This window comes from Oncorhynchus nerka, linkage group LG15 (assembly GCF_034236695.1).
Source record: "Oncorhynchus nerka isolate Pitt River linkage group LG15, Oner_Uvic_2.0, whole genome shotgun sequence".
NCBI lineage: Eukaryota > Metazoa > Chordata > Actinopteri > Salmoniformes > Salmonidae > Oncorhynchus > Oncorhynchus nerka.
The window spans coordinates 89,511,853-89,529,032 of record NC_088410.1 but is presented as its reverse complement, the minus strand read 5'-3'; the positions used below and the strand labels follow the sequence as shown (position 1 = coordinate 89,529,032).

At 41.6% G+C, this 17,180-nt stretch overlaps 1 protein-coding gene across 3 annotated transcripts in view; it reads right to left on the bottom strand.

Moving 5' to 3' along the window:
* The window catches only part of LOC115143492 (synaptotagmin-2-like), a 63,551-nt gene that overhangs the window by 11,430 nt on the left and 34,941 nt on the right, over window positions 1-17,180 (bottom strand). For 2 of the 3 annotated variants that reach the window (XM_065002013.1, XM_065002015.1), the window contains exons 2-3: window positions 1,789-2,019; window positions 1,425-1,585 (exon numbers count right to left, since the gene is read on the bottom strand). In XM_065002013.1, the coding sequence (XP_064858085.1) occupies window positions 1,425-1,585; window positions 1,789-1,990 (363 nt within the window). In that variant the 5' untranslated portion in view covers window positions 1,991-2,019. Of the gene's footprint in view, window positions 1-1,424; window positions 1,586-1,788; window positions 2,020-8,432; window positions 8,635-17,180 lie in introns of those variants that run through there. The other variant, XM_065002014.1, reaches the window with a different exon arrangement.

Genomic DNA, 17,180 nt, shown 5'->3' with positions numbered 1-17,180 from the left:
TATAGGTGTTTATAATCCAGTGCCAAGTCTTGGTCCAAAAGGCTCCTTAACAGTTCTACCGATAAGCCATAAGACTGCTGAACAGTCAATCAAATTGACTATTTGCATTGACCTCCCCCTACTTAGTTTTTACAATGCTGCTACTCGCTGTTTATTATCTATGCATAGTCACTTTACCCCTACCTACATGTACAAATTACCTTGACTAACCTGTACCACAACCCATTGACTCGGTATCAGTACCCCCTGTATATAGCCTCGTTATTATTATTTTATTGTCTAACTTTTTTACTTTTTTTATGTTTTCCTTTAGTTTATTTAGTAACTCTATTTTCTTAAAACTGCATTGTTGGTTAAGGGCTTGAAACTGAGCATTTCACGATAAGGTTTGCACCTGGTGTATTCGGCTCATGTGACAAACACAATCTTATTTGAATTTGATTTCCTTTGATGAATCACGCTTCACCATCTGGCAGTCCGACGGACGAATCTGGGTTTGGCAGATTCCAGGAGAACGCTACCTGCCTGAATGCATAGTGTCAACTGCAAAAGTTTTGTGGAGGACGAATAATGGTTTGGGGCTGTTGTTCATGGTTCAAGCTAGGCACCTTAGTTCCAGTGAAGTGAAATCTTAACGCTACAGCGAACAATCACATTTTAGACAAGTCTGTTCTTCCAACTTTGTGGCAATAGTTTGGGGAAGGCCCTTTCCTGTTTCAGCATGACAATGCCCCCGTGCACAAAGCGAGGTCCATACAGAAGTGGTTTGTCGATATCGGTGTGGAAGAACTTGACTGGCCTGCACAGAGCCCTGACCTCAATCCCAACGAACACCTTTGGGATAAATTGGAACTCCAACTGCAAGCCAGGCCTCACTAATACTCTTGTGGCTGAATGGAAGCAAGTCCCCGCAGCAATGTTCCAACATCTAGTGGAAAGCCTTCCCAGAAGAGTGGAAATTGTTATAGCAGCAAAGGGGGGGGACCAACTCCATATTAATGCCCGTCATTTTGGAATTAGATTTTCAACTAGCAGGTGTCCACATACTTTTGGTTAGGTAGTGTATTTTACTGTGGTCAAATTAAGATCTTGCATCTTTACATATTGACCAAAACATTCCCAAGTTCCTCAAGCAAAATAAATTGTTGCACAGTAAATAAAACAGGCAACCTTGTTGTTATGGGGGAATGCAGTCTATGGCTTAGTAGGCTAATAATTATAGACGCCATCTGTCAGCTATCCTAGTCCTGTATGTCTACGTTCATCATCTAAAAATAAATAACTTAACCTACTGATATTCATGTGAGTTTTGTGAGTTTTGTGTTCACATGAAATGCGTATCCTGAGTGTGATATATGTTATGTCTGTCGGAGCTGCATGTACTCTGTGAACTGAGTTTAAATGTGGAGCCCGAAGCACCATACCTCGTCTCCTTTCATGTTCTTCATGTTGAGGCCATCTTTGCCCTTCTTGCCCTTCTTGTTCTTCTTCTTCTTACAGCAGCACTTCTTGATGATGCAGAAGCAGCAGGTGAGGATGAGGAGGGCGGCCACCACAGCGATAGCTATGATGGCCCAGGAGGGCACTGCAACACACACAGGGAAATTATGAGGAAAAGAACACTACTATGTAAATACCTCAATATGGGTTGGACTCTTATGAGATCACTCCTATGAGATCATTCATATTTAAGATTCTATGTTCCAATATTGTTCCAATCATAGTACATGAGTTATGAGTCAGGGTTGGGAAAAAAATAAGTATTTTGGTTAACCAGGGAAGACGTACATGGGATCTTATCGATCTCGTTCATGAACTTGCTCTTGATCTCTTCGAACATGTCGTTCTTGGAAACTGTGCCGTTGCCTGGGGGTTCAGCCACGGTGGTGGCGATGGCGACGGCTGGGGCTGCGGTCATAGTGGCGCCGGTGCCCGTGGGCTCTGGACCCACCATGGCCTCAGGCTTATTCTTGAACAGGTTCCACTTCATCCTCAATGACTAGGCCACACACACAGTCCCTGGGGCAAGTCACAGACGCACAAAGAGATGGTCAGTTGCCATCACCAGCAGCACAGGCAATGAAGTGTGTAAACTTTGGTATAACACACAAACACACACACACATCAAAAAGACAAGTATTTCATCACTCATTACCTGTTGACATACATGTATCAGTATCATGGCAATGTTTAGGGAATTAAAAATAGGCATCTGTTAGAGATTTACTTCAGCAGTTAGATTAGTCCTCTCTGGCACTCCACTCCAATAGAAACAATTTAGTAGCTGAGTATTGGTTTTCTCCACACAAAGTAACAAAATGGAGGATCTACAATTATACCATGTGACCCAACTCAATGCCTTAGCAATGTGCCAGACAGTAGAGCAGCACAGTGACAAAGCTGGAGTGGTTTGTAGGGAAATGGCCTCCTTGACATTAGTCCACATCACAGACCCTGAGGATAAAAATGCCAGCCGGTAGTCCTGCATCCTTAATGTACTATAAACTCCTAAATGGATTTAACTCAGGGATGAAACGGCTAATCTAATTTGTTTGAGGAATGAGACACAGTATCTTAATATTACATCAATGTCAATGGAGTAAAATTCTGTCAAATGAGCCCTCAGTCCCTTGTGAAAGCCGATATTCAACATTACAGCATTACATCACGGTCCGTTAGGGATGAAATAAAAATGAATGGTTAACACATCTTCTACTTGAGGTGGAAAACGTGCCAAATAAATACTAAGGCTCCCTTTCCAAAATTTGTTCCAAAGAGGACTATTTTCCATTTATGAATCGGGATCTGCTCTCTCTGAAGGAATGGCAAAGACTAAGGTGATTATAATATATCAATTATAATATGCTATGTCTCTTCTGAAACAATCATCTCCACCAAATTGAAATGAGGCAATCGTGACCGAAACATCCTTCATTCTACTGGAGTGTCTAGGTCCAAAAGGCTCCTTATCAGCTTCTACCCCCAACCCATAAGGCTGCTGAACAATTCATCACTGTTTATTATCTATGCATAGTCACTTTACCCCTACCTATATGTACATAGTACCTCAATTACCTCGACTAACCTGTACCCCCGCATATAGTCTCATTATTGTTATTTTATTGTGTTACTTTTTTAAACTTTTGTTTATTTAGTAAATATTTTCTTAACTCTTATTTTCTTAAAATTGCGTTGTTGGTTAAGGGCTGGTAAGTAAGCATTTCACAGCAAGGCCCATGTGATAAATACAATTTGATTTGATTTGAATCCTAATAGGATTAGCAATGAACTGTACTGACACAATTAACCCTGTGAGAAGGTGAGATGGAGAGGCTGAATGGGAATTATGACCTTCGGATGCATGTTAGACCAACTGTTATAGGCCCCACCTATTGCTCCCCAAAGAGTTCTCAGGAGTTCCCATTATCATGTACTGACTCATAATTACACATCTATAACAGTGGATGGCTTCTCATGTCTAATCATCTATAACAGTGAATGGCTTCTCATGTCTAATCATCTATAACAGTGAATGGCTTCTCATGTCTTATCATCTATAACAGTGGATGGCTTCTCATGTCTCATCATCTATAACAGTGAATGGCTTCTCATGTCTAATCATCTATAACAGTGAATGGCTTCTCATGGCTAATCATCTATAACAGTGAATGGCTTCTCATGGCTAATCATCTATAACAGTGAATGGCTTCTCGTGTCTAATCATCTATAACAGTGAATGGCTTCTCATGTCTAATCATCTATAACAGTGAATGGCTTCTCATGTCTAATCATCTATAACAGTGAATGGCCTCTCATGGCTAATCATCTATAACAGTGAATGGCTTCTCGTGTCTAATCATCTATAACAGTGAATGGCTTCTCATGTCTAATCATCTATAACAGTGAATGGCTTCTCATGTCTAATCATCTATAACAGTGAATGGCTTCTCATGTCTAATCATCTATAACAGTGAATGGCTTCTCATGTCTAATTAAGGATTCATTTCAGATAAATTATATTAATGTTAGAGATGAGATCACTGTGCAAATAGAAAAAGGTATAACAGGAAGCAAATTAATTATATATTTTCTAATCTACCCAGCAGGGTTTGGCTCAACTCAAATTGAAGGCAGTCAATTCAGGAAGTGATTAGAAATGTACAAATCAGAAATGTTTGAACTTTTACTTTTCAGTTTATTGAGAAGTAATTGAAAATAAATACATGTGTTTATTTTTATTATTGAAGTGTAATTTGAGTTAACTTCCTGAATTAACTGCCCTGCTACCCAGATGCAGGCTACGGTAATAACAGTGTTTATCAATCTGACTGCAATCCGTAATCACCAACGACAATCATAACGAATAAGAATGCATGAAACACTATAACCCCGCGTCTGTCTTCTTCTGCGGAATCCTATAGACTACAAACAGCTGGCCAAATAAATTCTCATCTCAGGCCTCAGCAAGCATCATATCATTCTGTGCCAGTTCTGTGTTGCTCTCAGGGGCGGCAACAGGAGGAGAGAGTAGGAAACGTTACCCAATTACATTGAAGTCTGACCATTTATTTCCCAGAATTCCTAGCTACACTGGAGTCTCAGGGGTGACACCAGCATATGATTAACATTTACAGATCACGGTGATCCTCATTGTGAGTCATACTCATATTTGATTGGGTAGGACTAAGCAGGGCTGAGAAATGTCACGACAGTGCGAAAAGTGTACCTAACCTTGAGCCAACCCACTCAACAACCCATAGGATAAAGAGCTACTTGTTGCCACACGGCCATTGTCCGGCTCTGCCTCCCTGCTGTCCCTGTTGTATCCTTCTCCCAGGGCAGGATATCTAAGGTGGAAAATGACAAAAGCCTACTCCCCTATTCTGCACATACAGAATTGGTTATACATCTATTACTCACCAAAATCAATAATGACGATGAGAGTCACAGTAACTTAACATCTCTAAATCATGTTAGTCTTGTAATAGATCAAACCTATCATCTCTCCTGATATCTACAATCCTATTGGTCTGGTAATAGACTAACCCTATCATCTCTCCTGATATCTACAATCCTATTGGTCTGGTGATAGACTAACCCTATCATCTCTCCTGATATCTACAATCCTATTGGTCTGGTGATAGACTAACCCTATCATCTCTCCTGACATCTACAATCCTATTGGTCTGGTGATAGACTAACCCTATCATCTCTCCTGACATCTACAATCCTATTTGTCTGGTAATAGACTACCCCTATCATCTCTTGACATCTACAATCCTATTGGTCTGGTAATAGACTAACCCTATCATCTCTCCTGACATCTACAATCCTATTTGTCTGGTAATAGACTAACCCTATCATCTCTCCTGACATCTACAATCCTATTGGTCTGGTAATAGACTAACCCTATCATCTCTCCTGACATCTACAATCCTATTGGTCTGGTGATAGATCAACCCTATCATCTCTCCTGACATCTACAATCCTGTTGGTCTGGTAATAGATCAACCCTATCATCTCTCCTGACATCTACAATCCTGTTGGTCTGGTAATAGACTAACCCTATCATCTCCCCTGACATATACAATCCTATTTGTCTGGTAATAGACTAACCCTATCATCTCTCCTGACATTTACAATCCTATTGGTCTGGTGATAGATCAACCCTATCATCTCTCCTGACATCTACAATCCTATTTGTCTGGTAATAGACTAACCCTATCATCTCTACTGACATCTACAATCCTATTTGTCTGGTAATAGACTACCCCTATCATCTACTGATGATACAACAACTCTTTGGAAAAGTAGCTGATACAAAATAACATTATTGCTTGAGGGTTGGTATACAATACTTTCACAAACAGTGAAGGAGTATTTCTATGTCAACTATTGAAAAGGGATAGAAACTGGATATATTGTAATTGAAGATATGCTTATTGTAACATACACTGAGTGCACAGAACATTAAGAACACCGTCCTAACATTCCGTTTGCCCTCAGAACAGCCTCAGTTCGGCGGGGCATGGACTCTACAAGGTGTTCATGTTGACTACAAAGCTTCCCACACTTGTCAAGTTGACTGAATGTCCTTTGGGTGGTGGATCATTCTTGATACAGTGGAAACTATTGAATGCGAAAAACCAAGCAGGGTTGCAGTTCTTGACACACTCAAACCGGTGCGCCTGGCACCTACTGCCATCCCTGTTCAAAGGCACTTCAATCTTTTGTCTTGCCCATTCACCTTCTGAATGGCACACATACACAATCCATGTCTCAATTGTTTTAAGGCTTGAAAATCATTATTTAACCTGTTTCCTCCTCTTTATCTACAGTGACTGAAGTTGGATTTAACAGGTGACATCAATAAGGGGTCATAGCTTTCACCTGGAATCACCTGGTCAGTCTATGTCTTGGAATGTGTGTGTGTGTGTGTGTGTGAGCCTGTGTGTGTGTATGAGCCTGTGTGTGTGTGTGTGAGCCTGTGTGTGTGTGTGTGTGTGTGCCTATGCGTCTGTATGTGAGAGGTTCTCCAATGCAAAAAGCTTCCCAGAGGTTTTTCATTCCCTCTAAAAGGGCTGGATGACAAAAACGATCTGTCTCAGTTTAGTTGACAAGCAGTTTCTAAGGCCCATCTAAATGAGCAAGCAAGACAATTGGGCAGAATTGGGATACATGGCAGGCAATCGTAGAGCTTAACCCAGATTACATGTGTCCTCACTGGAGACAAACCGACACACGCAGGTCTACAACGGATCTTTACTGACTTTAGAATCAGCCAGCCAGATCACCACGTGCAATCTATTTTGCTCGAGATCAGCCTGCCAGATCAGCTAGATCACCACGTGCACTCTATTTTTCTCTAGATCAGCCAGCCAGATCACCACGTGCACTCTATTTTGCTCGAGATCAGCCAGATCACCACGTGCACTCTATTTTTCTCTAGATCAGCCAGCCAGATCACCACGTGCAATCTATTTTGCTCGAGATCAGCCTGCCAGATCAGCCAGATCACCACGTGCACTCTATTTTTCTCTAGATCAGCCAGCCAGATCACCACGTGCACTCTATTTTGTATAGCTTTTACCATCAAAGAATGGTACCATGTCAAACCAAGTCTTTTGTTGTAGATGTAAAGAGGTGTTTATATGCAGTTGACATATTTATGTTTTCAGAAACTTTGTGTAAACTGTACAGTTGTCTACCTAAGATACCAAGTATTAAGTCAATGCTATACTGTATGTAGGAAATGCATTGTCTAAAGTCGCAACAGACAGTGAAATGATCAAGACATGGGTCAGCAGCAACAGTAAAACAGTATTCTGTCAGCGTAGTTCATAACTTGTATGAGGCTGTGATTCAATGCAAGGCGCATTATAGCGCGGACAGGTCCTTTATGATTGAGCCGACATGTGCAGCGTTTACCGTGAATGCAACCTACGCAAGTGCTGCATTGTCGGCTGTATAGTGTGCTGCTCTATAACGTGGCTTGGATTGAATACAGGTCTGTGTCTTCGTAATGAAACCTCGTCTTCATTGACCTATAGACCACAAATCAACACGCTTTGCATCTCCAACAGGTGCATTTTTTAAAGTGTTTAAAAAAAACTTAAAACAGCTAAAGGCGATATGCTATCCCACTCCACAAGACATGTGTTCAATTCCAGACTCCTTATGAAACGCTACAGCAGAGAAACTAGTTGTTGCCGAGCAAATCAGATCCAGCTGAATTGTTTCTGTCTGATACCTTACAGCCTTGCCTGAGGCCATGCTAGCCAATGGAGTTTGGGATCAGACAAATCAAATGACTAATTGTTTGATGTCACAGACAGAACTGCTTACTCTGTCCTCGCTCTCATTTATCGATATACACCAATCTTAACAGATAAGGATAATTATATGACATATTTAAATGATTCCTGTCAAACAAATGGACATCATACATCACGACTTATAATAATTGTCGTAACAGCAATTCTCACAGGCTATATTCAATCATAGCATAATAACCCTTGTCTAATTCTCAACTTGTATAGCGACTGTAAGGAGACAGAGACAAGAAGAGAAAGCTATCCATCCTATTCATAGTAGTACGTACTGTACCTCAACGCTGCAGGTACTCTTAGCACTTATATACCAGTGTCTACATTTATGCAGTTCAACACAGGACAGCTCCACTTAGCTAGTCACAAACCGAAAGCCCCAGAAACACACCATACAAACCCAATACAAACCCCTCAAATGGTCTAATGATTTGCACATTCATAGTTCAAATCTTCAAACAACAGAAGAATCATTTGACAATCATTTGACACTGTATAATAAAAACAAAATCAGTATTAAAGTTGTCCTTAAATGACCTGCATGTCTATATTGCCCGCTGATTACCATTTCCAGGGAGGAAATGAGAGTGAGGTAGAAAGTATTACCAGTCTAATGTGATGTTCCCACTGGCTGGGTGACCCATCCAATAATCAGGCTCGTAGGGCTAACGTTTCCGTGCGGTGGTAATATCTACTGATTTCTCCCATAAGCAGAGACTGCAGTCTCTCCCCTCACTTCTCTCCACTGCAGCAGAGCAGGGCAGTTCTCTCTCTCGCGCTCTCTCGCTCTCTCTCTCGCGCCCTCTCTCTCGCTCTCTCTCCAGTACAAACCGTCTGCCGCCTTTCCCACCCTCAATCACACACCTCCCTCTCTCAATTCTCTCCTCCTTCACTGTCTCTCCCTCAACATACACCTCCCTCTCTCAATTACCCCCTCCCTCACCGTCTCTCCCTCAACATACACACAATCTCCAATTGTCTCTCTCTTACTCTCTCCGTCCTCATTTGCGATGCTGCTCACACTGCTGAATGCAGTATGCTGTGCATCTGATAGCCATCGTAAATGATCAATATTTAAACCCCGTTCTCTGTTCCTAAGGGTTGGAATGGCTCACCGATTCTCTGGTAGGAAAGAGGGATGGAAGAGAGATGGAAAGATAGGCATGGAATGAGAGAGAAAGAAACAAGAGGAGAAGAGGAGAAAGAGAGAGAGAGGGAAGAGGGAGGGGTATAGGTGTGAGGATAGAGGGAAAGAGAGAAAATGGAGAGGTAAACTATTTACACTGAAGTTGAAAGGGTCATACCATTCACTGTACTGCGTATACCAATATCTCCTCTTCAGCAAACAACCATGTATAAACATTCAGTCTTCCATCGTAGTAATGTTTGATATGCCTTATGAAGAGTCTACAATCACTCCTCATCAGCCAAGAAACCCCTTCAAAATGCAGGAGACAGAATGCAGGTTTAGTTGAGAGGGATCAGCATCTCAGAATAGGTGTGCTGATTTAGGATCAGTTTGGCCTTATAGATCACAATAAATAAGAATTTTTCTTTTTTTAACTAGACAAGTCAGTTATGAACAAATTCTTATTTTCAATGACAGCCTAGGAACAGTAGGTTAACTGCCTTGTTCAGGGGCAGTACGACAGAATTTTACATGGTCAGCTCAGGGATTCGATCTGGCATCCTTTCTGTTACAAGTCCAACGCTCTAACCACTAGGCTACCTGCCACCCCAGATTGCACGGACAGGGAAGACCTGATCCTAGATCAGCACCCCTACTCTGAGATGCTTGACATATGGCTCCTGGTGAACATGTCCTCCTCACAACACATATCTTTCATGGGAGGATTTGAAAGGTGACAACAGGATGTAACAAGGATAAGGCCTTGGTGGAATCATGACAGTTATCTTGTTACAATTCACACAATAGATGTAACAATGGACAAACCAAATGATCCATTTGACCTGTTTTGATAAGGATACCAAGATAATTTGATTATATGTCACGATTCATTACAAAATTACAATAGAAAATAACAAGATCATAGAGCTACTATGTTATTGATCCAGCATGAAATCTTGTTTCATATAGCTGCAAAGAAAAGGATTTTGTAAACATGTCATTTTGACTCTGAACTCTCAAGTTGTTCAAGTGCACCTTGAGGTTATTGCCTCAGATTGGAGTTAGTCTACTCTACAGTATGGAGTTAGTCTGCCCTATAGCATAGAGTTAGTCTGCTCTACAGTATGGAGTTAGTCTGCCCGGTATGTGGTGTTAGTCTGCTGTACAGTATGGAGTTAGTCTGCTGTACAGTATGGAGTTGATCTGCCCTATAGCATAGAGTTAGTCTACAGTATGGAGTTAGTCTGCCCAGTACATGGTGTTAGTCTACTCTATAGTATGGAGTTAGTCTTCCCAGTATGTGGTGTTAGTCTGCTGTACAGTATGGAGTTAGTCTGCTGTACAGTATGGAGTTGGTCTGCCCTATAGCATAGAGTTAGTCTACAGTATGGAGTTAGTCTACTCTACAGTATGGAGTTAGTCTGCCCAGTATGTGATGTTAGTCTGCACTACAGTATGGAGTTAGTCTGCCCAGTATGTGGTGTTAGTCTGCTCCATAGTATGGAGTTAGTCTGCTGTACAGTATGGAGTTAGTCTGCCCAGTATGTGGTGTTAGTCTGCTCCATAGTATGGAGTTAGTCTGCTGTACAGTATGCAGTTAGTCTACTCTACAGTATGGAGTTAGTCTCCCCTATAGCATAGAGTTAGTCTACAGTGTGGAGTTAGTCTGCTGTACAGTATGGAGTTAGTCTGCCCTATAGCATAGAGTTAGTCTACAGTGTGGAGTTAGTCTGCTGTACAGTATGGAGTTAGTCTGCCCTATAGCATAGAGTTAGTCTACAGTATGGAGTTAGCCTGCTGTACAGTATGGAGTTAGTCTACTCTACAGTATTTAGTTAGTCTGCTGTACAGTATGGAGTTAGTCTGCCCTATAGCATAGAGTTAGTCTACAGTATGGAGTTAGTCTGCTGTACAGTATGGAGTTAGTCTACTCTACGGTATGGAGTTAGTCTGCCATATAGCATAGAGTTAGTCTGCTCTACAGTATGGAGTTAGTCTGCCCGGTATGTGGTGTTAGTCTGCTGTACAGTATGGAGTTAGTCTGCTCTACAGTATGTGGAGTTAGTCTACCCTCCAGTATGTAGAATTAGTCTGCCCAGCATGTGGAGTTAGTCTGCTCTACAGTATGGAGTTAGTCTGCTCTACAGTATAGAGTTAGTCTGCCCTATAGTTTGGAGATAGTCTGCCTACGGTATGGAGTTAGTCTGCCCGGTATGTGGTGTTAGTCTGCTCTACAGTATGGAGTTAGTCTGCTCTACAGTATGGAGTTAGTCTGCTCTACAGTATGGGCTTAGTCTGCTCTAAAGTATGTGCTTAGTCTCCTCTACAGTAAGGAGTTAGTCTGCCCTATTGTTTGGAGATAGTCTGCCTACGGTATGGAGTTAGTCTGCTCTACAGTATGGAGTTATTCTGCTCTACAGTATGGCGTTAGTCTGCTCTACAGTATTTGCTTTGTCTGCTCTAGTCTGCTCTACATTATGTGGAGTTAGCCTTCCATATAGTATGGAGTTAGTCTGCTCTACAGTATGGAGTTAGTCTGCTCTACAGTATGAAGTTAGTCTGCTCTACAGTATGGAGTTAGTCTGCTCTACAGTATGGAGTTAGCCTTCCATATAGTATGGAGTTAGTCTGCTCTACAATATGGAGTTAGTCTGCTCTACAGTATGGAGTTAGTCTGCTCTACAGTATGGAGTTAGTCTGCTCTACAGTATGGAGTTAGCCTTCCAAGTATGTTGAGTTATAATTCCCTACAGAGTAAAGATTGTGCTTAATCTACTGCTAAATAACATGTTGTGACCTTTTGGTTAGTAAGATAAGGCAGTTTTGCATACCCCATCCATTCATCTGTTTAACTCTAGCAGAAATCACCCTTCCACCATATGGTATCCTTTCATTTGCGTAACAAATTGGTGACATAAAAAAAACCCAGAAATAATAATGTTCTCCCTTGAATGAAACTGACCGGTTTGTCTTCTAACTAGCTGCCATGTTCCTGTCCTCCCAACCCCTCTAGTTTGAGCCGAATCCTCCATCAGCAGTCCAGTAAGGACTTTACTGGAAAAGTACTATTTCTGCTCATCTCCAGCACTCTCCCAGCCACCTCCAGATGGAATGCCTCATCCATCTCCAAAACTCTAACAGCCACCTCCAGAGGGAATGCCTCATCCATCTCCAGAACTCTCCCAGACACCCCCAGAGGGAATACCTCATCAATGTGTTTGTGTGGAAGTGAACAGCTGGTGGCAGCCAGACCGGCCCAGCAGGGGCTCTGTCTCTGCCATGTTACAGGATGTTATGACTCCCTTTGCACAGAGGGGGGCAGTACTGAACTCACAGCTCACTGTGCATGGTCCGGTTATGCCCTTGGCTGGAATAAGTAAGAGTTGATGTTGTGCTATGTCAATATTCCCTAAACCAGTGGTATTAAAACTTTTTCAGAGGGGACCCCATTGTTTCCGATAGAATTTCTGTTATAGATTTCGCGATCCCACGCCATCCCAAATCTGAAGACACCGCCTTATGATCGGTAAATGTAGATTTTTACATTAACAAATAACCTTAAATTCATTACATTTTTTATCTCTTATGATGAAAAGAAACCAAGAAATACATTTACTAAATTAAGTTTTATTTTTCAAATGATCTTTATCAAAAATGTTAGTACATCGTCTCGTACAATAATCTGTATTATTATATATATATTTTTTTTGGGGGGGGGTGAAGTGTGCAGATTATTGTAGGAGATATATCTATATATATATATATATATATATGTACATGTTTGCGGCGACCCACTGCAGTTCCCACGACTTTGAATACCACTGCACTAAACCTTCCTTAATAACCCCTCACTCCCTACCCACTTACTCACTCTCCCCTCATGGATGTTAAAGCATTTGATTTGTGTAACATTGGGTTAGCAGGAGTTCCCTTAACACCATTTGATGTCTTTTACATCTGTGAGATGTAGTGAACAAGCACATACTTTGGGGAGGCGGGCAAGGAAATCAGACAGCAGCCAGTCTCTGGGTGGAAGTTGCCCAGAGGTACAGATCATGTTTTCATTGACTGAGTATTAGTAATGACGAACAAATGATGCTTGTACTTGTACACAAATAATGTGACAGGAATGTCCTGTTATGTCAGGTGAAAGGGATACCGTGTTGTTGGCTGGAATTGATTACCTTGTCTTTGGTAGTGACCTCTCCCTCCCAGGGTTATTATCTCTGACAATAACATAGCCCACATCCAGCCCCATGCTGTATCTGGCCTATATACAGTACCTGTAAAAGGTTTGGACACACCTACTCATTCAAGGGTTTTTCTTAATTTTTTATTATTTTCTACATTGTAGAATAATAGTGAAGACATCAAAACTATGAAATAACACATACGGAATAATGTAGTAAGCAAAAATGGTTATACAAATATATTTTATAAGTAGCCACCCTTTGTATTGATGACAGCTTTGCAGACTCTTGACATTCTCTCAACCAGATTCATGAGGTAGTCACCTGGAATGCATTTCAATTAACAGGTATGCCTTGTTAAAAGTTAATTTGTGGAATTTCTTTCCTTCTTAATGCGTTTGAGCCAATCAGTTGTGTTGTGACAAAGTAGGGGTGGTATACAGAAGATAGCCCTATTTGGTAAAAGACCATCCAAATTATGGCAAGAACAGTTCAAATAAGCAAAGAGAAACGACAGTCCATCATTACGTTAAGACATGAAGGTCAGTCAATTCGGAAAACGTCAAGAACTTTGAATGTTTCTTCAAGTGCAGTCACAAAAACCATGAAGAGCTATGATGAGGACCGCCACAGAAAAGGTACCTAGTCAGTTGTACATCTGAAATGTGTCTTCCGCATTTAACCCAACCACTCTGAATCAGAGATGTGTGGGAGGCTGCCTAAATTGACATCCACGTCTTCAGAGCCTGGGAAACGGGCAGAACACCAGATTTTTACATTGTCAGCTCTGGGATTCAATCCAGCAACCTTTCAGTTACTGGCCCAAAACTCTAAGCACTAGGCTACCTGCCATACCGGAAAGGAAGACCCAGAGTTACCTCTGCTGCAGAGGATAAGTTGATTTGAGTTAACTGCACCTCAGAGTGCAGCCCAAATAAATGCTTCACAGAGTTCAAGTAATAGACACATCTCAACTGTTTAGAGGAGACTGTGTGAATCAAGCATTTGTGGTCAAATTGCTGCAAAGAAACCACTACTAAAGGACACCAAAAAGAAGAAGAGACTTGCTTGGGCCAAGAAACACGAGCAATGGACATTAAACCGGTGTGATGGTGTGGTGGTGCTTTGGTGGTGACACTGTCTGTGATTTATTTCAAATTTAAGTTACTCTTAACCAGCATGGCTACCACAGCATGGCTACCTTCTGCAGCGATACGCCATCCCATCTGGTTTGCGTTTGGTGGAACTATAATTTGTTTTTAACAGGACCATGACCCAACACATCTCCAGGCTGTGTTAGGGCTATTTGACCAAGAAGGAGAGGGATGGAGTGCTGCATCAGATGACCTGGCCTCCACAATCACCCGACCTCAACCCAATAGAGATGGTTTGGGATGAGTTGGACGACAGAGTGAAGGAAAAGCAGCCAACAAGTGCTCAGCATATGTGGGAACTCCTTCAAGACTGTTGGAAAAGCATTCCAGGTGAAGCTGGTTGAGAGAATGCCAAGAGTGTGCAAAGCCGTCATCAAGCAAAGGGTTGCTACATTGAACAATCTAAAATCTACAATATGCTGCACTTTGATTTGTTTAACACTTCTTGGGATACTACATGATTCCATATGTTATTTCACAGTATGGGTGTCATCACTATTATTCTACAATGTATAAAATAGTAAAAAATTAAGAAAAACTCTGGAATGAGTAGTTGTGTCCAAACGTTTGACTGGTGCTGTAGGCTATAGCAGGTTGTGACGCACATGTAAATGTGCTACTGTCATTTATCTCACTAATCCACTAATTGATGGAATTGAAATGTGTGGCTGTGGAAATCAGTTCACTGAAATATGAGACAAACTTTCCCAAAGTCTTAATGTAATGTTAGTGCTCTATGCTCATTGAAAAGATTACAGGAAGTTAACTAGGCCTATATTTTGTCAGTGTTTTTCCTAGAGAAAATATCAGATGATTCGGGTTGAACTATCTATACCAAACTGGGTTTTCTGAGGACTACAAAGAATTATCTAAGAACTGGGTCTTAGCTCCATTTTTCTAAGTGCATTTTTATTGAACCAGAAAAACACTCCCAAAAGACTAGTTTATGGAAACTACTTTGAATATCAATTATTCTAATAAAAAGTCAAACATAATTGTCTTTGTGTTAACAGGAGAAAATAATACAATTAAATGCAAGTGATTTTTCCAGAAGCTAATTAGAATACTCCCAACATATCATCAACTCGGGATAGCTTTATCCAACAACATGTTTTATCACATTGTTCCAGCACTGCCAGTGTTGAATCCCCATGTGAAGACTTAGTTTTCACAATTCGTTAGAAAAACCTTATTTTTTTCCCCGTACCCATTCAACATGACCTTGGTTAACATCTGCAACTCACAGACTACAGAACAACACCAGCCCAAGTGAAGAGATATGACTGACCAGAGGGGTTTTTAGTTGTCACTTGTCTAAAGTGTGTGGTGGATTGATGATGATACTGTGTTCAAACAGACCCATAGATCTAGACTGTATGTTCCATAAATCAAACCTGGACCAACAGAAAGAACCTTGCTCATAAAGAAGAGGGCAGCTCGAGCTTGACTCATGAAGATTTTACAGCACACATGATCCGGTACATGGTAGTGGGTGAGTTAGTATGTTCTTTGGAAAGTTGCAAACACAGTTGCTAAAGAAGGCACATAAGCTATTGATGAATGCAATACTTTGGAGCAGATTCTTCTTGGAATGTTCATTGACCCCATGATAGTAATTAAGCTAACTAAGACTTGCATGCTGTTACCCATCAACATCAAACTTTACTTATCCAGTTGCGGCCCACTTCTTGGAGGCAGGCCACTCGATTTCGTCTCTGCGTTATATTGGCATCGAACATGTCACCCTCCCTAGGAGAGGGGGTGACCTTGATAATTTATTGTTAAAACGAGAGGCTGCCTGGATCAGTAATTTAAAGACCCTTGCGCCCTTCGGTCTCAACGTAGACTTTGATCTGCCATTCTTGTGATTATTGTGACTCTGCCATTGTAATTGTGTGTAAACTTGTATAGTCAAATTAATCTATGATCGTATGCTATCCATTTGTTTGTATGCTGTTTTTTGTATGACATTTTAATATTTGATTATTAACCAATGATATTAGGCCACTCCTGGCCATGATTACAGACACCTGTGTCTTTTGACACTATATAAACGAGTCATCCCGCAGTGTTTGTAATTATACCCTGATGAAGACAGCTTGGCTGTCGAAACGTTGGTATAAAAATTTTGCATCTGAGCTCCAAGAGTGTGCGGCTCTCTTTTATTTTCAGGTTTCTGCTCCGCTAGCCAGCACCTCGTCTTAATAGGTGTGCGTTTCTTTTTCTTCTAGACCCATCAACATCAAACAAATATTGCAGTAGGCCTGTAAGATGAAGTTAGGGTGGAGTTCTGAATACAGTGTTAGATGGTACTACAGTACATACAGACAGTGGCGACGAACCAGATTCGACCAGTCACCGTTCTAACTGTATCGATTCAGCAGCTCTAGTATGATGGTGCCGTGTGACAAGCCATTCTGCAAGGTCATAGTGCATAGAAACCATAACAGTGATCTGGAGCTCCTGAATTATTGATCACTGAGGATTCATATTCCCCACTTCTGCCGTATGGGATTCCCGCACCCCCTCCCTTCCCTTGTCCCCCTGCCCCCCTCCCCTCCTGCACCTCAAAACCAAATCAACCCCAGTGCATCTATCTGTGAGAGAAACTCTCTCAACCTGGGCCCAGATCCACATGAGTGGTTCAGTTCAGCTGTGTGGACTGCTAAGCTGAGACATGATAACAAGAAAGCGAAGTCAAAGAGAGAGAAAGTAAACCCGGCCCGTAGAGTTAATGTGTGGTTTTTCTGAGTTGCATGCAGGGGGCTTCTAGTCGTCAATGTTATTTGGACCACGTTTCACTTCCCTCCGCTGTGACGGCAAAGAGGATGGGCACTGCATCCTCTCCAGATCCTGCAGGCAGCACTGCAATGCAGGGGTG